At 45.7% G+C, this 23579-nt stretch overlaps 1 protein-coding gene and 1 long non-coding RNA gene across 3 annotated transcripts; one reads left to right on the top strand and one right to left on the bottom strand.

The window, feature by feature from the left end:
- Nucleotides 1-727: 727 nt before the first annotated feature.
- Nucleotides 728-19674, top strand: SCIMP (SLP adaptor and CSK interacting membrane protein). Of its 2 annotated transcripts, XR_004523675.2 has the most exons (6): nucleotides 728-863; nucleotides 10044-10167; nucleotides 12160-12223; nucleotides 14590-14663; nucleotides 16473-16709; nucleotides 17521-19674. XR_004523675.2 is itself a non-coding variant. In XM_019926814.3 (5 exons), the coding sequence occupies exons 2-5, from the start codon at nucleotides 10050-10052 to the stop codon at nucleotides 16646-16648; spliced, it is 432 nt and encodes a 143-aa protein (XP_019782373.1). In that variant the 5' UTR covers nucleotides 728-863; nucleotides 10044-10049; the 3' UTR covers nucleotides 16649-19674. The 2 variants fall into 2 exon arrangements, 1 of the variants encoding a protein (XP_019782373.1); XM_019926814.3 differs by having other exon boundaries at nucleotides 16473-19674.
- Nucleotides 10107-21127, bottom strand: LOC141277297 (uncharacterized). Its single transcript, XR_012328419.1, has 3 exons — nucleotides 21104-21127; nucleotides 20881-20982; nucleotides 10107-10154 (listed from the first exon to the last, which is right to left on the bottom strand). It is a non-coding gene; the product is annotated as an uncharacterized lncRNA (long non-coding RNA).
- Nucleotides 21128-23579: the final 2452 nt, after the last annotated feature.

The raw sequence follows: 23579 nt of genomic DNA, 5'->3' as shown, positions 1-23579 counted from the left end.
TCAGGACTTTTTCTCATGAAATGGGCTAGTATAGGTGAGAAAATGTTAGTTGGAGTGCATTGCGTGTCCTAAAGACATTTTGCGAAACATGTTTTTGTTTTTTGGGGTTTTTTTTCTTTTTGGCTGTGTTGGGTCTTCGTTGCTGTGCGCAGGCTTTCTCTAGTTGTGGCGAGTGGGGGCTACTCTTCGTGGCAGTGCTCAGGCTTCTCATTGCGGTGGCTTCTCTTGTTGCGGAGAACAGGCCCTAGGCACACGGGCTTCAGTAGCTATGGCATGCAGCCTCAGTAGTTGTGGCACGCAGGCTCAGTAGTTGTGGCACGTGGGCTCAGTAGTTGTGGTGCACGGGATTAGTTGCTCACAGCATGTGGGATCTTCCTGGTCAGGGATTGAACTCATGTGCCCTGCATTGGCAGGCGGATTCTTAACCACTGCGCCACCAGGGAAGCCCTTAAATGCGTTTTACTTATGTGAATATATGTGTAGCTGTCACGCTGTAAATTCTACATCTTAGAGGAAACTGGTTAAAGGAAAAAAAAAAAAAGCAGATTCCTGAATAAACCCAAAGTCTCCAGAATTCCCTGTGATGGACAGTGAATGTGATTTCTGTCACTGAGTCCCCGGAAATGCCTTTTGGGGAAGTGAGAGTCAGAGCAGGGGGGATGGTTTGCTTTTAGCCTGCTCTCCTACCCTGACACTACCCAGAATCGAGTGCCTTAGGCTACTGGAGTACAAGCAGAGACAAGAAAGAAGCTGCCACTCCACCCTGCAACGTCTGCCTGGCCTCTGCTTCCCAGCCAGCTGCTTGACGCCCACGGCCAAAGGCAGGAGGAGAGCAGGGAGCCTGCCCAAGGTCGCGTGTCCAGGTGAGGTGCTTTAGAATCAGGATGCCCAGTACTTGAATTTCAGACCCTGGATCCAAACCGCCTACTGCTCTGCATCATTAGAGGGGAAGTCTGCCAACGGTGGAGGAAAGAGGGGAAGAGGCCGGGGCATCAGTCATTCAGTCGTATAGAAGAGAGGCTGAACTCCTTTTCTCAGAGACGTATGGTGCGCCTACCGTGCTCCAGGTGATGTTCTAGGCACTAGAAAGAGTGGAAAAGGAAGCAGCCAGGCCCTTGCTCTCCTGGAGCTCACAGGCCAGTGTGGGAGACAGACAATGAACATCAAATAAGCCAACAGACAGCTGTTACAGTAAGAGTAGGCAGGCTCAGATGGAGGAAAAATGCATTTAGCATACTGATCATAACATACTGCGGGGAGGCAGGGATGTCTGCCCCTCCCCCAACCCGGCACCCCGCCTGTTGACTCTTCCTAATTCAGAGAGAATGGGAGCTTTCGGTATGAGCTCTCAGCTTCCTGCCCCCAACCCAGTCTGGTTCCCCTGAGCAGCACAGCCCTCTCTCCACCCTTGTTCCCTTTTAAAAGTGGATTCTTCCATCTGGGCCCCTGAAGGTAGCTCCTGCTCTCTCTTCTATCCCTGTATCTCATTTTGTCCTCTTTCCTGACACCATCACAGTATATAAACATGCTGACTCTGCATTTTAAACAAACAAGCTCACTTTCCTCCCTTCTTGAAATTCAGGCTTCCCTTTCCTTCTGGGCTTTCATCAGGCTGACCAGAGCTCCCTTTAAGCTGTTATCAGAGGAGGGAATGAGATGCAGAGTCTGTCCTGAGGACAGGATGATTGAAGAGAAAGCGGGGGAGAGAGTGCAGGACACTAGCTCTGGAGCGGGGAGCATCTGTGAAGCAGGGAGGGGCCCGACAAGCAGGGAGGACTATGGCCAGACAACAGGGTCTTCCTGGGTCTTGTTAGTCCGGCAGGAACTTCATTCCTATGTCATATTCGGTTATGACTATCCTCTAAGGACTCTGGATAGGATTCTAGGATGCCCCTGCTCCTGCCAGCGCCCTGGGGAAATCCTGAGGCTCCACTGAAGTCATTCATACCCTAGTAAAAATCAGTTCCTCTTCCTCAGTGTCTGGCACACCCAGGCAAATGGGAAGTGGGGAGAGGAGGTAGTGTGGAACTTTGCTCTGAAGAGAGTGATTTAATGATGGAATTCCATCATCACTGTGACAAGCAAACAGGAGAGGTCTTTGGGTTCAAGGAGTTTTTTTTTTTTTAATTTATTTATTTTATTTTTGGCTGCGTTGGGTCTTCATTTCTACCTGCGGGCTCTCCTCTGGTTGCGGCGAGCGGGGGCTACTCTTTGTTGTGGTGCATGGGCTTCTCATTGCGGTGGCTTCTCTTCTTGTGGAGCACGGGCTCTAGGCGCGTGGGCTTCAGTAGTTGTGGCATGCAGCCTCAGTAGTTGTGGCTCGCGGGCTGTAGAGCTCAGGCTCAGTAGTTGTGGCGCAGGGGCTTAGTTGCTCCGTGGCATGTGGGATCTTCCGAGACCAGGGATCGAACCCATGTCCCCTGCAGATTCTTAACCACTGCACCAACAGGGAAGCCCAAGGAGTCTTTTTCAGTGCTTTCATTCTACTCGACTGCTGTTGCTACTGCCTATGAATGTTGCAGGGAACAAGCCTCCAGCTTCCTCACCTGCCCCAGCTAGGGGCTTTGCAGGCTGGCTGGATGCTGTGTTCCTCCCCGAGGTCTGAGAACCAGTTGGAGTGTTTGCTAACAATGCTGATTCCCGAGTCCCACAACAGACCTACAAATCAGAACTGGGAGTAGATAGAGTAGGGACATAGGACTCTGGTACCTGCATTTTAATACATTTCCCAAAGGTCTGGCTTGGTGGTCACAATTTAGGGCCCTGGGTTTGGCTTCTGATTTTTCCACTTGCTAGATCTGCAACCTTAGGCAAGTTAATTGAGCTCTTCTAAGTTTCTATTCTCTTATCTGTAAAATGGGATTATAATTATGACCTGCCTTATAGAGTGGTTGAACTCATGGTAAAGTAGCACATAATGTACGTTACTTTTCTAAAATGCATTTTCATATTGAGGTTCTTATGATTTGGAACAAGTCACAGCTAAAAGCTGAGGTCTTGCCAATATTGGAATTTCTTGACCGAGGGTTCTGCTTTCAGTTCCGTTATGGTAAAATGGGAGTGATAAGAACACCCCCCAACACCAGGTTATAATAAGGATTAAATGATAACATGTATGTCACTGGTTCTCAACATTGGCCTCCCATTAGAATCATCTGGAGAACTTGACTAAAACAAACAAACAAAATCCCAATGGCCAGGCCGCAGGTTGGGAACTTCCGATATTCCTCAAGTTCTTGCCCCAGCTTTGGGGCCACACTGGATCCTACCCTCTTCTGGTCTATACTGTACCATGGGCCCCCACTCTGGCTCACAGGGCCCTGTCTTATCTCTGAGTCCAAGTCCACCCTTGAGAACCTTCATATGACCTCAGACTTTTTTTGGGGGGGGCGGTGTGGCCAGAGCTGGTCCAGCCCTGAACCATAGGTCAGCAGGTCCCAGGCCATGGGAGGGTGAGGACCTGAGTCCACAGTACAGGTGAGGTGTCCTGGCTGCCGGGAGGAGGTCAGGGAGCTTCAGGGCCTGACCTCAGTCTTGTCAACTGGGGGAGCATCTGGTGGACACCATAAATGGAAGAAGGAAGAGTAAGAGAACTATGGGAGCTGCTTTTAGTTATTAGCGATCGAGGGCCTTGGTGTGTCAGACCCCAGGGCAAGAGCTTGAGGAATATCTGAAGTTCCCAACCTGTGGCCTGGCCACTGGGGTTTTGTTTGTTTGTTTTAGTAAAGTTCTCCAGATGATTCTAATGGGAGGCCAATGTTGAGAACCAGTGATAACTTAAGGATTAAGTTATCACTTAATCCTTATTATAACCTGGTACTGCGGGTGTTCTTATTACCCCCATTTTACAGATAAAAAGAGAGAATTCAGAGAGATTAAGCAATTTGCTAAAGGCAACACAGCTAGTCTAAGACTAGATTTAACTAGTCTAGTTAACTAGACTAGTCTAAGTCTAGATTGACTAATCTAAGATTGTAGCTCAGCTCTGTCTGATGCCAAAGTTTGTGCTCTTTTTACTCTGCCAGGCTGACACCAAGCTGATAAATGTTTCTTTTCATAAGAGACCCCTGTCTGTCCCCAGCCTTGTGGCAGGTCTCCACTGCTTCTTCACTGGGTCAGCAACAACGGGTGCTCTGTGGTGGACTTCTGGTCAAAGATGGCAGAATTATCACTGACCTTTTTTCCTTCTGGAGACATCAGTAGAAGCAAAAAAAATGAAATTTTAAAATGTATAAACCCATGGAACAACTTTAACTAGAATCTTATTGCCGTATGAGGATGAAGTGGTTCATGTGGTGTCCCACTCACCCCAAGATGTCCACATCCCAATTCCTGCAACCTGTGAATATGTCAGATTACATAGCAAAAGGGAACTAAGGTTGTAGGTGCAATTGAGGTTGCTAATCAGCTGACCTGGAGATGGGGTGATGAGCCTGGGTTATCCAGGTGAGCCTAATGTAATCACAAGAGTTCTTGTAAGTGGGAGAAGGAGGCAAGGGGAGGTCACATGTGGCCAGGGGAGAACTGTTAGAGAGATGCAATATTGCTGACTTTGAATATGGAGGAAGGGGCCATAAGCCAAGGAACACAAGTGGCCTCCAGGAGCTGAAAAGAGCAAGGAAACGGCTTCTCTAGTGGAGCCTCCAGGAGGGACCCAACCCTGCCCATAGTTTGGTTTTAGCCCAGTGGCCTCATGCTGGCCTTCTGTCCTCCAGAGCTGTAAGATAATACTTTTGTGTTGTTTTAAGCCACTGCATCTGTGGTAATTTGTTGGAGCAGCCATAGCAAACAAATACACTTTGTTTCTAATGACCACTGCTGCCTGGGCTCCCGCCTCCCCCAGTGACATTTCAGTCCAATTCCAAAACTTTTAAGTTACTTTTGATTACTAAGCAGACTCATTTCAGTTTTAAAAATTTAGTCATGCTCATTTAAAATCTTCCGTCTTGGGACTTCCCGATGGTCCAGCGGTTAAGACTCCACGCTCCCAATGCAGGGGGCCCAGGTTCGATCCCTGGTCAGGGAACTAGATCCCACATGCTGCAGCTAAGTGCCCACGTGCCATAACTAGGACCCGGTGCAGCCAAATAAATAAAAACGAAAACTTCCCTCTTATCCTTGACTCAAATCTCCCCCCTTTGCCCAAGGAGGGGAGTAGAGAGAGGAGTGAGGGCTGTCTCAGCTCCTTAGCTTCCCCGCATCTACTTCCCTGGTATGAGATTGAGGAGGAAAGACAGGGACAGACAGTTTTCCCCAGGAAGTCTCCCCTCACTGGACCATTGCTGCCGATCAAGTTTGTGGTGTTGGGTGGAGACTCAACCACTGGCCCTTGAGAGGTCCCTTGTGGTCCCTTGAGAGACTCAGCTGCATCTTTGGGCTGGCTGCCAGCATCCTCTCATGCAAACACCTCTTTGCCCCATGCTTCAGTAGCGCTCAGGAGGTCTGCACCCCACAACCTTATCTACTCCAGGCCTGGCAACACAAGTGGGATTCAGCTTCCATACCTTTACAGGACCTGAACTTGACCATGCAGCTGTGACACACTCCCCACTGGCTGTACTCCCTGCCATCTCTCCCCAGAGCTCTTGTCCCCTCTCTGGGGACACCTTGGCTATTAAACTAGCCTGGTAGTCCAGAGAACATCTAACTGGGAACGGGATGTGGTTCTCGTGGGCCCCCTCTCTCAGCTGCATTCTTCCAAGATGACAAGCTCTTCTTGGTTCTGTTGAAAAGGCCTCTGTCAGCAGTCCATGGGGAAGAGTGCTATTTCTCTGATCGTAGATTGTGGGGAACTTGGGAGTTTCATTCTCAGCTGTGGGCCCTGATCATTCATTCTAGGGAATCCCTTGGGCCCTCACCCCACCATATCACTACCACATCAGTGCTCCTTTCAAAGTAAGGTATCTTGACCCCCATTTGGCCTTTCCTTGATGATTTGGAGGCATCATGACTAACATCAACAGAGGAAGGCCCTGTGACACAGAGAGAAAGCGTTCCGCCCTCCCTCCTACCTGGGGCAGGTCATTTCACCTCTGTCTCAGGCCCCTGTCTAGAAAAGCCTATGGTGGTGAGGATGAAATGAGGTGAGCAACGAGAAAGCTCTTGCAGAATGCTTGGCGCACCGAACACTTGTGAAACACCTGATGGCAATTCAAATCCATTCGATTTGTAAGCAGAAAACTGCAGAATGCTTACCATTCTGCATAGTTCTGAAAAGTGACCCATTGTTTCACTTTCTGACACCATCCTACTTCCTCTTTCTTCCCCAAGAATCTGATGAGAATAACATTTCTTTGAACTTGAAATATGAACAATGGGAAGCTACGCTATATGGTTAACTGGCCCTTTTTTCAACGTTATCAAAGTAAATGCAAAAGTTAAAAAAATCAAGGAGTTCAGAGGGTTTATAGTGAAAAGTCACAGCTGCCTGGTCTCCCACTTCCCTCCTCCCGTCCAGTCATACTCTTCAGATGCACAGCTTTTAACTCTATGTCTGGTTTCTATAGCTCTAAAGAGTATGTTTATGTTTCTTGTTGGAGAAATCCTTCAAGAGTAAAAGAAAAAGACGAAGAGATAGAAAATATGAGGGAGTAAAAGAAAAGATGAAGAGATAGAAAATATGAGGGGAAAATTAGACGAAGAACGAGGAGACATTTAAATAAGAGAAAAGAGAATGAATGTCCATCAACAGATGAATGGATAAAGATGATGTGATATATGTACACAATGGAATATTACTCAGCCATAAAAATGAATGAAATATCACCATTTGCAGCAACATGAATGGACCTAGAGATTATCATACTGAGTGAAGGAAGTCATACAGAGAAAGACAAATATTATATGATATCACTTATATGCAGAATCTAAAAAAATAATACAAATGAACTTATTTACAAAACAGAAACAAACTCACAGACATAGAAAACAAACTTATGGCTACCAAAGGGGAAGGAGGAGAGGGATAAATTAGAAGTATGGGATTAACAGATGCATACTACTATATATAAAGTATATATAAAGTATATATAAAGTATATATATACTATATATAAACAACAAGGATTTACTGTATAGCACAGGGACCTATATTCAACATCTTCTAATAGCCTATAATGGAAAAGAATATGAAAAAGAATGTATGTATATATATATATATATAACTGAATCACTTTGCTGTATACCTGAAACTAACACAGTATTGTAAATCAACTATAGTTCAATAAAAATAAATAAATAAGATAAGGAGAAAACGGAGGGAAGAAATTTCTGTCCATCTGTCTATCTATCCATCCATCCATCCATCCATCCATCATTCCATGTATCTATGTATCTTTTTTTTTTGCGGTACGCGGGCCTCTCACTGCTGTGGCCTCTCCCGTTGCAGAGCACAGGCTCCGGACGCGCAGGCCCAGCAGCCATGGCTCACGGGCCCAGCCGCTCCACGGCACGTGGGATCTTCCCGGACCGGGGCACGAACCTGTGTCCCCTGCATTGGCAGGCGGACTCTCACCCACTGCGCCACCAGGGAAGCCCTCTATGTATCTATTTATCTAACTGGTTCCCTAGAGCTAAAGAAGGTGAGATTCCAATTTAGGTTTGAAGAACAAAGAGGCTGCCTTCTGATATGTGGCATCTTCTTAAGTCCAGTGCCCTTTAACCACACTGGGCTCTGCACAACCAAATTTCACAGGCCCGTGCTGAGAGCCAAGGTTCCATTCTCCATGGTCTTCCTTTTTCCCTTTGGTCTTCTTCCTCTCTTCCTTTCTTTTGTGCACCCTGAGAAGGTGATCTACAAGAAAACATCTGCTGAGTGCATGCTTTGTGGGGTAGATGACACTTCACTCCCTTAAGAGTGAATCCCCAGCACGTCTACCAACATCAATAAATGACAAAAACATAATGTTGAACAAAAAAGTAAGCTGCTGAATCATGTTTATAGAAGAGTACTAGTTACATGTGATTGGTTTGCCACATATAACTTTCTGAATAGCCAAAGAACATTATATTGATCAAACCAAACCTTCACAAAAGAAATGATGTTTGCAACTAAAAATCCAAATCGTTACATAGCAACTTAATAAATGAAAACACTATGCCAGGAATACAAACACATGTTTAAATAGTAAGCCAAGTCATTAGGTCTTTGTAGTAATAATGGCTTTAGCAGCAGCCTAATGTGGCCCCTGTTCCTTGGCCCCCTGCCTGGATCCCCACTGATGTTAATATTAATAATAGCTCAAAAGCATGAATCAGAAACAGCAGTACATGAACATGCATGGGTGAGTTTCCATTGGCTAAATGGTGACACAGGAAGGTGATTCTCATTTAACCAGGACACGTCTGGATATCTCCCAGGCCTCAAGAATCTTTTTTTTTTTTTTTGTCTGTGTTGGGTCTTCGTTGCTATGTGCGGGCTTCCTCTAGTTGCGGCGAGTGGGGGGCTGCTCTTTGTTGCGGTGCGCGGGCTTCTCATTGCAGTGGCTTCTCCTGTTGCGGGGCACGGGCTCTAGGTGCCTGGGCTTCAGTAGTTGTGGCTCGTGGGCTCAGTAGTTGTGGCTCGCGGTCTCTAGAGCGCAGGCTCAGTAGTTGTGGCACACGAGCTTAGTTGTTCCGCGGCACGTGGGATCTTCCCGGACCAGGGCTCGAACCCACGTCCCCTGCATTGGCAGGCGGATTCTTAACCACTGCACCACCAGGGAAACCCCAAGAATCATTTTTATTTTAACATCCACATGAACTAGCAAAGTGTCCATTCCACAGATGAGCGGAGCCCAGCCCCGCCCCCAGCTCTCCCTGAATTCCTGGAGGTCCCTCCTAGGAGTCCATCCTGCAGCCTGCTCCCCACCGTCACTCGGAGCCTGGCAGCTGCTGTTCTACTTGCCCGTGTGTCACCCCGGCTTGAAAAACCACTGCACACATGTCATTTCTCCCCAGGTTCTGTTCATACAAGCTTCTGTTGTCTAATTTTATTGAAGATTTGATGGGAAAAGACAATCACAGCACAGCATTTTACAGGCAACAATTGAAGACTGAATATTAGATGTAACTTTCCTACAAACGCATGGGTCATTTTCCACCAAGGGGACTTTCTACTGATGCTCCAACTTTCTGCTCTCTTCTTTTTTTTTCCCTAGCTTTATTGAGATGTAATTGACACATAACATTGCATAACTTAAAGATGTGCTACCTGTTGATTTGATACACTTACATGCTGTATAATGATTACCCCCATAGTGTTAGCTAACACCTCCAATTGACACATAACATTGCATAACTTGAAGGCGAACTACCTGTTGATTTGATACACTTACATATTGTATAATGATTACCCCCATAGTGTTATAGCCAACACCTCCATCACATCACACAGTTACTCTTTCTTTCTTGTGGGGAGAACATTTAAGACCTACTCTCTTCGTGACCTCTCCCTCTGCTCTGACCCTCTTCCCAGTCTCTCCTCCTCTCTAGTCAGTCAGGCTTTAGCCCCCAAGTTCCTGTTACTAATTCAGTTTGCTTTGCATCTTTACCTTCTCCCTCTGACCGTGCCTCACTCAAAGAGACCCATCAAGGTTATTTTTCTAACCCCCACCTCAAAAAACAAAAAAGCTCTCAAAATTCTATCTCCCCTTTTATGAATTAAGTCTATGTTGCCCCTTCAATATAAAAACAACTGCAGAGAGTTATTGCTTTAAATGGCATTTCCCTTCCTGCTGCATGTTTAACAGTATAAGAAAGAACAGTGACTATGTCTACAGTTTCTGGAGTAACTAATAAGTACATGTCTTACCTCTAATCTTTGTAAATTCCCTGCAAGGTAGTAGACAATATCACTCCCATATTTCAGATGAGGACACTGAAGCTTGGAGAAGGTTAAGTCACTTGCCTGAGGTCTCCCAGCTGCTAATCAGCAGGGTTTGACTGTGAACCAGCGCCTGCCTGGCCCCTAAGCAGATGCAGCTGCACAACATGGTAGATAACTGCCCCCACCACCCCAGGAAGCCTTTCACTCATGCCTCACTCCTCTCTCTCCATTCTTCTCAGGATCCCATGGCAATGGATTGGTGGAGGGACAATTTCTGGATCATCTTGGCTGTGGCCATCATCGTTGTCTGCGTGGGCCTGAGCGTCTTCCTGTTCTGTGTCTGTAGGTGTCTGTTTAGACAAGGTAATGACCATCTCATTTGGGCAGGTGGAGGTAGGGGAGGGGAGAGGTGGTTATCAGCGTATTAGGGCTTCTTCAGGGCAAAAGATTAGTTCTGGGCCTGCATAGGCTGAACTCTGGATTTAGCATCATGCATTCTGGGTTTGAGTCCTAGCCCTGCCACTAATTTGTGTCTCTGGGCCTCAGTTTCCCCCTCTGCATAGTGAAGGGAGGGAGGTTACTTAATCTCCAAGAACTCTTCCAGCTCCATCGGTTTGGGTGAAAGCAGAATCTGTTTCAGGGCACACTGTGCACTAATGCTCTCTCTCTTCGGTATGGCTGCCAATCACAGCATCCTACCTCTGGGACTTGAAAGGGAGTACAAGTCCATGGAATGTCAAAAACTGTCTTGATTCCAACCACGTCAAGTTGTATACATGTTGCATACATGAAATACGTACAGCTTTTTGTATGGCAATCATTCCCCAATAAAGGGGTCTAAAAAATGTCTTGAGGCATGAAAAATGGATTCATTCCATGATCAACACGTTTGACCACTATGATTGCCTACTCTAAGACCACACTCTGAATTTTCTGGTATTACATCTGCCTCGGATAGAGGTTCTTAGCATTCTTGGACATAAATAAGCAGCTTATTGGAGGATAAATGTAACTTTAGATGATCTACAAGTGGGTTTCTACTTTACCATTCATCTTCAGAAACATGAAACCCTGGATTCAATGGTGTGTTTTCTTGAGATCCTATCCCTTTACATAATGACCTAGGCCTGGAGTATACCTGGGGATGGTAAATACACTGAGAGGTACAGCCATCTTGCCCTGGGGCAACCTGGGCAGGCACCCCTCCATGATCAAGGCACTGTCCTCCCGTTGCATCTGGGCACAGCCTCAGAATCCTGCGGAACCAGTGCTGAAAGGTCAGGGCTGTTCAAGAAGTGAAAACTTTTTGTCATTCTTCTCAATCTCTTTTTAGAGATAAGAAAATTAAGGTTCAGAGACAGGCAGAACCTTGGTTGAGGTCTCCTAGGAACTGGTAGCAGAGTTGGAACCAGAACGCAGGTTCACTGGGCTGCCTGTTCAATGTCCTTTCCCCTCCACCCCTTGATGGTAATCAGTCTTTTTTAATACAAAAAGTGTATTCTAGCCCCTATTGTTCTCTATACATTTTTTAAACATTTCATTTTTAGATATGGACAAAAATATGATCCTGAACAAAATCTTTACCTATTCTCTTTTAACTTGACCCACTCCTATTAACAAGCAGGTTATAATTAATAATAACTTACATGTCCAGCATATCACAGTTTACAAACTGCTTTTCCCATTCTTTATCTCATTTCCTCCCAACCATACTTTTGGCTATTCACTCGACCAGTACTTCTGAATGCCAGCTATGCGCTAGGTAGATATAGTACTAGGCAATGAGGAAACAGGCATAGCCCACAATGGATAACCTAGACTCTGTGGTCAGACGGCCTGGGTAAAATTCTGGCTCTAGGACTTCCCTGGTGGTCCAGTGGTTAAGAATCCACCTGCCATTTGCAGGGGACACGGGTTTGATCCCTGTTCCGGGAAGATCCCACATGCTGTGGGCAACTAAGCCCGCGAGCCACAACTACTGAGCCCGCATGCTGCAACTACTGAAGCCTGCGCGCCTAGAGCCTGCACTCCGCCAAAAGAGAAGCCACCACGAAGAGAAGCCCACGCACTACAACAAAGAGTAGCTCCCCCTTGTCGCAACTAGAGAAAGCCCGCATGCAGCAACGAAGACCCAGCGCAGCCAAAATAAAATAAAATAAAACAAAATGTAACTACATCTATAAAAAAAAATTCTGGCTCTATCACTTATGAGCTCTGTGTCCCTAAGTCTGTTTCCTCTGGATGGTTCTTCTCCCACATGTCCTGAACCTGCCGGGTCTCTGATCTCTTCTAAACTCTAAAAACCACAACTTTTGATAATTCTTCCTAAATGAATATGCTTATTTGTTTCCTTAGGCAAGAAACTCAAAATTGCCAAGCCCTTGAAACAAAAGCAGAGAGATGAAGAAACGATGTATGAGTAAGTGGGGGGGAACACTTCTGCTTTTTAATTTCAAGAACCACCTGTTCACTTGCATTCTTGCGCCCGCGCTAAGAATGTGTGCCTTAAATTCCAGGGAAATATCGTGTCTGCCAACTCTCCCCACTGTAAGGGGAGAGACCTCAGGGCTTTGGGGGTGCAGGGCACCACCTGGCTCTCTCTGCTCTCCAAGTCCTCCCAAGTCTCGTCTAGTTTGATAGAGGTCACAGGTCCGGCGCTGTGTTCTGGCTAATTCAGTCTCCTGAGGCCAAACTGATACAGAAAGACCCAGGGCCCCTGGCAAACACAGCAGGCATTCACCATCAGTCACATTGTTAGCATAAACTATCTGGCTAGCCCAAGGCCCCTTAATACAAAGACACTCTTATCAGGCAGGATATTCCAAGGGTTTAGAGATTATCTCCCAGAAGCTGGTCAAGGGCCAGTCCTTTCTTTAAAACATAGGCATAGGGAATTCGATGGCGGTCCAGTGGTTGGGACTCTGCGCTTTCACTGCCGAGGGCCTGGATTCAATCTCTGGTCAGGGAACTAAGATCCTGCAAGCCACATGGTGTGGCCAAAAAAAATTTTAAGTAAAAATTAAAATAAATAAATAATGTTTCTTAAAAATACAAATAAATTAAAAAACAAAAATATAAAGTCATTCTAAAGTGACTTTCGTTGGGGCTCAAGGGATTCAGCAAATAACAGATCTCTTCCCCTCCAATTCTGATCCCCTTGAGGAGTCAGACAAATGTATCCTGCAGTTAGGTAACCAAAGTATTGCCTTTATTGAGGATAAAACTGACATTGCAGAATGTGGCTCTTCTCCATGGCCAAGATTGCTTCCTAATTCAAAACCAGGCAAACTTTCCTGCATGGTACATAGGCAGCCCTGGACAGCCTCAGGTCTCCCCTACAGGGCAGGGCCCTTTCTCTGAATGGCAAAGACTCAAGCAGAATATATACTTTAGGCAGTCAGGCCGGCTCTAGAGGAGAAAGTGGGAGAAGCTAGATTTTTCCCCAAGTCAGGTAAATGTCCCTCCTCTCCCAGGAAGAGCCACAGAGGGGCTGAGTGAGGTCACTGATGGAGTGAGGTCACTGATGGCACTCTAGCCACATGTCCCCTTCTCCACTCACCCCAGCAACGCTTCTGCATTCCAGGGGACTTAAGCACATACAGGAGGCCAAAACTCAGCTCAGAAGAATCTAGTACCAGTTTGGAAATCAGAGTACACAGAGGGGATGGGGGGTCTGGGTAAGGAAACTTTCTTGGAATCTATCTTTTTATTAAAACTTCTTACTGAAGTATAATATAAACAGAAAAGTACACATGGTAAGGGTACAACTCAGTGAATTTCCACAAACTGAACAGAGCCGGTAGGTGACACCCAGATCAAGAAACAAAATTACCAGCTCCTCAGCCCCATATATTCCCTTTCAGCCATTAAACCCCAAGGATAACCACTACCTGAAATAGTATAGCCTCGTTTTTCCTTGTTTTTTATGCTTCATATACATGGAATTAGACAGTATGTGTTATTGGTGTTTAGCTTCTTCTGCTCAGCCTTTTTTTGTGAGATTCATTGTGTGTAGTTGCAGATTGTTCCTTTTTTTTTTTTTTTTTTTTTTGTGGTACGCAGGCCTCTCACTGCTGTGGCCTCTCCCGTCGCGGAGCACAGGCTCCGGACGCGCAGGCTCAGCGGCCATGGCTCACGGGCCCAGCCGTGCCACTGCATGTGGGATCTTCCCGGACCGGGGCACGAACCCGTGTCCCCTGCATCGGCAGGCGGACTCTCAACCACTGCGCCACCAGGGAAGCCCTAGATTGTTCATTCTTATTGCCTTAGAGTATTCCACTGTGGGAGTGAACCATGATGAATTTATCCATTCTACTGCTGATGGGCATTTGGGTAGCGTGCAGTTTGGGGCTGTTATGAATAACGCTGCGATGAACATTCTATAACGTATCTTTTGGTGATCAGCAGGATATATACCCAGTATTGCTGTCACATGGTATGTGTACATTTAACGTTAGGAGTACATTTTTTTTTCAAATCAAAATACACCTGGTGCTTACCTCCCCCTTCTAATCCAGCTCAGATGAACACAGGAAGATGAGCTCTAAGTTATAGTACTTCAACTCCCTTCCCTCAAATCCAGCTGGTCCCTGGGCTAAAGGAAATGGTTTCTTTAGAGTGCCAGTTACAAATGGGATACAAGACCTAGAAAGGGAAGGAAATGCTTCCAGTTTTCAGGGACCAAGATTTGAATGTTCAACTCTATCCACTTTCCTTGACGTTTTCTTTTAAATCAGTAGGCGTGATCAAAACCAAACACTGACTCCTCTTCTTCCTCTCTTCCAGGAATGTTACCAATCAATTCTCAGTTCAATTACCCCCTCTGCCACCCAGGGGTGTGCTTTCTCCAGAAGTTGCCTGTGAGTGTATTTTGCTGATAACAGTCTCATTCAGGGTAGAATAATAAATTTATCTTGATGTTTAGTCAGCTTGGGCTGCCCATAAAACAATAACATGGACAATGTGGCTTAAACAACAGTAATTTTCTCACAGTTCTGGAGGCTAGAAGTCCAAGATCAAGGTGCCAGCCAATCTGGCTTCTGGTGAGGACTCTTCCAGGCTTGCAGATGGCTGCCTTCTCCCTGTGTCCTCACATGGAGGGGAGAGAGCTCTCTGGTGTCTCTTCTTATAAGGACACTAATACTATTGGATCAGGGCCACACCCTTATGACCTTATTTAACCTTAATTACTTCCTTAGAGGCCCCATCTCTAAATACAACCACACTGGTGGTTAGAGCTTCACCATATGAATTTTGTGGGGACACACACATTCAGTCTATAACACTGGAATTTGCAGATGGCAGCAACCTGTTTTAAAGAGATGAACTAAGTTTTAAGGGGGCAGAATAAGTACCAATGCTTCCAGTATTCAATGTGTGAGTTCATATTCAAATTCCAGCCTGCAGCATGGGTATAAAGGAACACTGGGCCTCTCAGATGTCCTATCAGAAAAACTCTGCCTGGTTCCCTTGACTGGAGTGTTCTTCCTTAAGCTGTATACAGAGCTGGCTTTACCACACCTTTCAGGTGTCAGTTCAAATGTCACCACCTCAGAGAGGCCATTCCTGACCACCCTATATAAAGAAATCCTGCTAATTCTCCTTATGAGGCTTATGGCAATAATCCTAAATGGGCTTATTTAGTTATCCTTCATTTGTTCATTATCTATCTCCTCCATTATAATATAAACTCTAGGAAATAGGTGCCTTTCTTGTCTTGTTCACCACTGTTTACCCACCACTAAGAACAGTGCCTGGAGCTTAGTAGATAATGGATGAAAATGTTTTAACTGAATGGATAAATAATAATATTAGCTAACATTTATTGATCAGGCACTGTGTGTCAGCTCCCATGCTGGCACTTTATAGGTACTATCTCATTTAATCCTCTCAACACCTCTATGAGGCAGGTACATTATTATGTCCCTCTGACAGAAGAGGACACTGAGACACAGAGAAGTTAAGTGACCTACTCATGGCCACACAGCTAGTGACTGCTGGACCCTGAAGATGAACTTGGATCTAACTGCAGAACTTTGTGTGAAATGAAATGGTGCTTGTTTTTCACGTTCTCTTAGGAAAAGATGAGATTGCGGTGAGGCAGTTCCAGGCCCCACCAAAGGTGGAGCTGAGCTGTTTCACTATCTTTTTCCTACCACTTTAGTCCATTTGCTATGTACCCATCCTCCACTAATTCCACCTTTTGAAAACACCACTGCCCACCTCCTTCTTAGCAGAGGGATTGTGGACATGAGCAATTATAGATAGTTATGGAAAGCAGTGTAAGTCACTGTGAGGGATGTGCCCAAAAGGAAATACGGTTTGTATCACTTCTTTATGAGAATTAGTATCTATAAACACAACACTACTCATTTGGCTACTAGCTCTGGTCAGCTTCTTGTCTAAACTTGTTTCATGGTTCCTACTGCAGTGCAGTCAGGCAAAGAGACACGGGAGTCAAGATGTCTGACCAATATTTGCCACTTACTCACTTGGGTGAGCCTGAGACTGTGTCATGTCTGGGCTTTAGTTTTCTCTGTAAAATGGGGATCTGGTCCACCAAGAAGTGGGAGGATCACCGAAACCCATGAAAATCATGCAGAGCCACTTGGTCAAAAATATATAAACACACAATAGCTTTGCATTTAATACCTTTTTGTGTATTCTAGCCCCACAGGAAACCCCAAGTCGGCCACCAGCTGCATATGCATCAGTACCTAAAGTTAGAAATAAGAAGACAATGGCCGTCCCAAGCTATATTGAGCCTGAAGATGACTATGATGACGTTGATAACCCTGCACATATGGAAAACCATCATCTTGAAACAACCGCTTCTTCTTTTTGACAAGCAGAAGAGGGTTCGTTCACACAGCTTATTTTAAACCGTCAAGAATGGTCGAACTTCAGTAGGTATCCGGGTCCGAAAGCCAGTGGTAATGGTACGAGCTCTGTAAGATAAGCACTTCCTGAATCGTAGATGAAGAAGCATCAGTGATCAGATAATCGCAGCCAGAGGAAAGACGCCCATGCTCAGCTCTGAGGAGTCAGTCCTTGAGCTTCTGCTGAGTGAGGTTCCAGGCGGGGGACCACTGGGTTCCGCCGTCCGCACCCGTGAGGAGACACTCAATTCCCGGCACTCTTCCCCTGTTTGTGTGGTTCTAAGTGATCTTAAAACTTGGTGTTTGATTGTACAGAGCCTCCCAGGCTCCTATCCCCAGCACAGCCCTCACCAAGCACATGTCTTGCCCCCCCACGCCCCATCTCCTACACTGAGCGGCTACGGGTGGTAGTTACAGCTAAGCGCTCTTGCGCGCAAGCCACCCGTCACGCCTTGTGTGTCCTTCAAGGGTGGGGGAGTGTTTTTGTTCTTGTGGACCCTCACCACCTACACAATCCCAAACCCCAGGGCCTCGCTATGATGTCAGCCAAACTGACCACAGAGACCCAAGTTCCCAGCCAGGGTTTTTCCACTGCTTGCCAGCTGCACCATAACAATCAACAAAGAACAGAAGTCACCTTCCAGACCACAGGACAGAAGTTACCCATAGAGGTGTTCATTTTGTATATTGGGGGAGCTACAGGGAAAGTAGGTTTCCCCAGGAAAAATCATGGGGAACAGGAAAGAAAGGGGTGATTACGTGGCAGATTCAAGATGAGAGTTCAGGGGGCTGAATACCCTCCTCCGATATTTTCATTACTGTTTCCTCCCTTGTGTAGAGTTCAAGGCAAACAGCATCAAGCCCCTCCCTGCCAGATCCCTGTCCCCAAGCGGCTGGGAGGCCGCAGCTGCAGCTAATGACATGCCTGGGGAGCTGGGCTGTTGTCCTGTTAAACAAGCGTCCTAAGGGGTCGCCAAGGCCCATGTCAGCTTTGGAGGCCCTGAACATCATCGGTCCCTTCAGGTTGATCTGCTAGAGCCCGAGGACTTGACACTTCTTTCTAACCAAACTCACAAGATGCTGACTTCTAAGCGACCCCTGGGAAATCCAGCTAACAGGCTTGCAGGGAGAGCACCATGAATGGTGAAAAGGTGACCCTTGGACTGAGCTCCTCCTCAAGAGATGGAAAGTATGTTCCTGAATATTTAAGCTTCCGCCCTCAACCACTGCAGGAGCAGTGGGGACGTGTCCTTCCTCCCCAGTTCTCTCTTTCTAGACTCCAAGGAAACTTCCAGCGTCTTATAATACCTCCTTTTAGGCCAGTGGTTCTCTAACTATGGCCTTAGGGAACTCTGGTATTCCGTGAACCAAAGAGAGGACTCGTTTCTTAAATTACAGAAAAAAAAAAAAAAAAGGCTAAAGGATAGAAGGGTTTCCCATGTATGCTTTCCCCTTGTAAATTGTCTGTAAACCATCCACATCTATGCCAAAAGTTAAAAGTAAATACCAGATACGTGTTAATTCCTTCTTGGTTTCTGGCCACCGCCATCACCTGGTTCTCCTCCTGCCTGACTGGCCTGTCTCCGCCTTATTTGCGAGCCTGCCTCCTCTGAAGCCTCTCTTCAATGCCACTCTTTCTCAGGGTCCTGTCCCCGTCCCCACCCTCATCTCGCTCCACACATTCATGAGTGACCTCACTGACACCCAGGGGCTCAGTTTCCCCTCTATTATGAAGACTTCTAGTCGCAGGCTCCAGCTGCGCTCTCTCCTCAGTTCCAGACCGAGTCGCCCCCAGGACATCTCCAGATGCCTCTCCCATAGGCCCCGCACGGTCAACATACGTTGAAAAGAACTGATTACCTATCCCCACTTCCAAACTTCTGGTGCTCTGCTATCTTCTTCATTGTTGAAGTCAGAAACTAGCATATGTCTGGAGTCCTTCTCTCCAGTGTTCCCCACTTTCTGTTGATTGTGTCTCTCAAGTAGCTCTCTGATCAGTCCATGTTCTCCTTGGATGTTCCTAGGTCATTGCCAGCATTTGCCAATGAACTTCAACAGCCTCCCAATTGGTCTCCTGCCCCTGGCGTCTCACCCTCCAATCCCCTTTCTACATGGCAGCCAGTGACTTTCTTAAGTGAACATCTGACCACTTCGTTCCCCTGCTTAAATCTCTTCTTTACACATTATCATCAGAAAAAGCCCAAACTCCTTAACTCTTGGGTTACCAGATTTGTCAGGCTCTGGTCACTGGTTATTTCCTGCTAACGCTCTCCTTTCCCACCACCTTGCAACTGCACTCCACCAGGTTTTTGCTCCATCCACTTAAAATGACTTTGTCCGTGGCCTCTCTTGTCCCTGTGACTATGCACAGTACTGTCCCTTTGGTCTGGAACATTCTTCCCCACCTTATGATCTTTCCCATCTCTGCTTAGAGCCTTACCTCACCACCCCGAATTTGGGTTTAGTGCCCTCTTAGAGGCTCCCTTCTCATAGCATTAGCTATAGCTACCTGTTTACCTGTCTTTTCTCTCCACCAGACTGAAAGCAACATGAGGACAGGGGCTGTGTCTCTCTTTTCCCCACTGTTTCTCTGTTCCTAGCACAGTGCCCAGGAACATTGTAGATGCTCAATAAATATGCTGAAAGATGATCAACTGAATGAATGAATGAACTCCTCTGGGATCCCACTGCTCCCCCTGTACTTGGCCCTAAAGAAACACTTCTAGCTCTGCATTATAATTGCCTAGTTACTCTTCCATCCTCCTTTCTAATCTGGGGGTTCTTTGGGGTGGAAGCTATCTGGCTCACTGCTATATTCCCAGTGTCCATCTCAAACCCTGGTACATAGTAGGCACTTAATAAATATTTATTGAATGTTTATCATTAATGGAAAACCTACCAGTCTGACAAAAACAAATTATTTTTCTCTGGGTGTGTGTAACTTGGTTGCGATTTTTTACAGGGCCCCTGTAATAAAACCATGTTTTCTGCCAACAAAGTTGTTTCCAGTTTGGATGATATAATTAGATATATCAGGATTTCACAGGATCTTTCTTTTTTAATATTTATTTAGTTATCTATTTGGTTGCACCAGGTCTTAGTTGCATCACACAGGCTCCTTAGTTGCGGCTCCAGGGCTCCTTAGTTGTGGCTCGCCGGCTCCTTAGTTGTGGCATGTTCTTAGTTGTGTCATGCATGTGGGATCTAGTTCCCTGACTAGGGATTGAACCCGTTTTTTTTTTTTTTAATAAATTTATTTATTTTTATTTTTGGCCACATTGGGTCTTTGTTGCTGTGCATGGGCTTTCTCTAGTTGCGGCGAGCAGGAGCTACTCTTCATCCCGGTGCGTAGGCTTCTAATTGTGGTGGCTTCTCTTGTTTCGGAGCATGGGCTCTGGGCACGTGGGCTTCAGTAGTTGTGGCACACGGGCTCAGTAGTTGTGGCTCGCAGGCTGTAGAGCATAGGCTCGGTAGTTACAGCACACGGGCTTAGTTGCTCCGTGGCATGTGGGATCTTCCCGAACCAGGGCTGCATTGGCAGGCGGATTCTTAACCACTGCGCCACCAGGGAAGACCCTGCCCAGGAGTTTTGGCTTTTGTTTAATGCCTTGCCATAATTATTAATAGCACCCCATTTCACTCTCAGAAGTGTCCTGGTTGGGGCTTCCCTGGTGGCGCAGTGGTTGGGAGTCCACCTGCCGATGCAGGGGACACGGGTTCGTGCCCGGTCCGGGAAGATCCCACATGCCGTGGAGCGGCTGGGCCCGTGAGCCATGGCCGCTGAGCCTGCGCGTCCAGAGCCTGTGCTCCACAACAGGAGAGGCCACAACAGTGAGAGGCCTGTGTACCGCAAAAAAAAAAAAAAAAAAAAAAGGGTCCTGGCTTGGATGATAAATTATACATTCACTCTACTTATTCATGATCAGGTCAGTGTCTGCCCTCAACAGAGTGAGTGTTAAAAAGACATCTTTCAAATGAATGTGCAACCCTCCCTAGGTCTCATTTTCTTCTATCAGAAAAATAGCTGAATTAGATGATTTCTAAGTTCTTTACTGCTTGCAGTCATTCAGATAAAGTCAGTAATCCAAAAGTCTAAAACCAGCAGATTTAGTTTATCTTCCCCTCGAAAGGACACGCCACATAGAATTACACCTTCAAACATATTCACACCTGGATCAACAACTCTAGAGACCATTACCTGCTGTGAGTCTGGCTATTGACACAAATAGATACAGCAGATCTTCTTCTCAGCTGAAGACACAGTACCCTCAGGTAGCCGCACTAGTAGCTGGATAATCTCCTAACAACAGACAAAAAACCAATTTCCATTTGCTCTTGTGATGTGCATTGCATCAACAGTATTATTACTGCTCAGACATGTCTCCTGAATTGTGCTTCAGTTTCTAACCTAGCCCATTCACCTTCTCTGTATGCTCTGTCATGGCCGTGTGGCAGAATGAAATCCCACCTAGGTTAACTCTTGGTTGCTGAAAACCTTCCACCATAAATAGACAGGTAGGTAGCAGCTGACTGTGGTCACAGTGCACTTTACTAGAGTGGAGTGTACAAATCACTACCTGCAAAACCATTGTAAGAAACAGCCAATTAATATTGTTGCATCTTGGTCCTTCAACTGTAAAAGTCAGTTTGTATATTTACCCACATCTCATTGCCAAAATTTAAGGCAGTTAAAGTATTAGATCAACTATGCTTGTACAATTTGAATATTCTACATCAAAAAGCACCCTGAATTGCTTAAAATAAACTCTCACAAAATGACCCATGAACTAACAGCTTTTGAATTATTACTTTTCTAATATTAGATGCCTCAGCATTTTTTTTTTACAAATTGAGTGTCCGTGGAATATGGCTTAGGTTTTAACTAAAACTGCAGAAGGTAGTATTTAAGAAAATTGAAATTCCCCTGATGGTAAAAAAAAAAAAAAAGGTTTATTTGCATAACTTGTACACATCTACCTCCCATGAGGTGACAAACAAAAATAAATTTTCGATACTTTTAATGTTGGCGCTCTACAACACTAGTCTCAGTGGCCAAGAAAAGCTTCTTCCTCTAAGTACACTAAAAATAAAATTACCCTGAATCTCTCACTGTTGTTTAGAAAAAATATTCAATATTTCATATATCAAATCTCTATTGTATCATTAGCCTAGCTCAATAACAATTCTATAATTCTTTACAGTTTCATATTTGCCTGAAAACAAAAACAACAACTGTATACGGATTTTTTAAAAAGGTCAGCTTTAGCCACTTTGGAGAGCAATTTGGCAACATCTAGCAAAATTGAAATTGTGGACATCCTGTATGACCCAGCAACCCTACTTCAGAATACACACCCTAGAACGGTGGCTTTTGAACTTTTTGGTACCAGGTCTCCCTCATACTCTTAAAAATGACTGAGGGGGCTTCCCTGGTGGTGCAGTGGTTGAGAGTCCGCCTGCCGATGCAGGGGACACGGGATCGTGCCCCGGTCTGGGAAGATCCCACATTGCCGCGGAGCGGCTGGGCCCGTGAGCCATGGCCGCTGGGCCTGTGTGTCCGGAGCCTGTGCTCCGCAACAGGAGAGGCCACAACAGTGAGAGGCCCGCGCAGAAATAAATAAATAAATAAATAAAATGACTGAGGACACCAAAGAGATTCCATTTATGCAGAAGATACCTATTGATATTTACCTTATTGGAAAGTAAAAGCGAGAAAGACTTCAGATACTTATAAATTCATTTAAAATAACAATTCTTTCATATTAATGTAAATAAAATTTAATTAAAATAATTACATTTTCCCAAACCAAAAAAAAATTAGTGAGAAGAGTGGCACTGTGTTATGTTTTTTGTGAATCTCTTTAATGTCTGGCTGAATAAAAAATATCCAGATTCTCATATCTGATTCTTTAGTCAGTGTGTTGCAAATCAACATCATGTATCCTCTGGAAGGCTCCATGGTACATTCATGAGCCAGCAAGCATGAGTGAGGGCAAATAACATCTTAATATTATTTATAAAGATAGTTTCGCCTCTTGGGCTTCCCTGGTGGCGCAGTGGTTAAGAATCCACCTGCCAATGCCGGGAACACGGGTTTGAGCCCTGGCCCAGGAAGATCCCACATGCCGCGGAGCAACTAAGCCCGTGCGCCACAACTACTGAGCCTGTGCTCTAGAGCCTGCGAGCTGCAACTACTGAAGCCCGTACACTTAGAGCCCGTGCTTCGCAGCAAGAGAAGCCACTGCAATGGGAAGCCCACGCACTGCAACGAAGAGTAGCCCCTGCTCACTGCAACTAGAGAAAGCCCGTATGCAGCAATGAAGACCCAACACAGCCAAAAATAAATTTAAGAAAAAAAAAAAAGATAGTTTCGCTCTCATGGCTCAGACCACACTTTGAGAACCACTGCCCAAGAGAAACTCAAGAACATGTACAAAAATGTCCTTTCTAGTATTGTTTGTTGTAATATGAAAGTGGAACTTACATATCTGTCCATCTGCAGGGGACTACAAGGTCCATGGGGGCTGCACTATTGCTGCTTTACTCACCCCCATATTTCCAGTGACCCACATGGTGGGTGCTCAGTAAGTATTTGTGTAAGGAGTGAAGGAAGTGACAGAGATACTGAGGGAGAAAGTGCAAATATTATCTGTGCCCTCCTCAGTGAAAGCACTCAGTCCTAACCGTGGTACTTGCTTTAAAATTTAACTGTACTGTATTTCGTGGACATTTTTCACCGATGTGGACTTTTAGTTCACAGGGTAGGAATAGCCAAAAGCCATATGATTCTTGTAGGAGACTAGGAGGCTTTCTATTGTCTAAAAATAAAAGTGTATTTAAGGTGTTTTTATCTGTTAATAACCACGGGCTGCAAACTACTGCCACCTACTGGTGCAT

This window comes from Tursiops truncatus, chromosome 20 (assembly GCF_011762595.2).
Source record: "Tursiops truncatus isolate mTurTru1 chromosome 20, mTurTru1.mat.Y, whole genome shotgun sequence".
In the NCBI taxonomy this organism is placed as follows: Eukaryota; Metazoa; Chordata; class Mammalia; order Artiodactyla; family Delphinidae; genus Tursiops; species Tursiops truncatus.
This window is presented reverse-complemented; position numbering and strand designations above follow the sequence as displayed.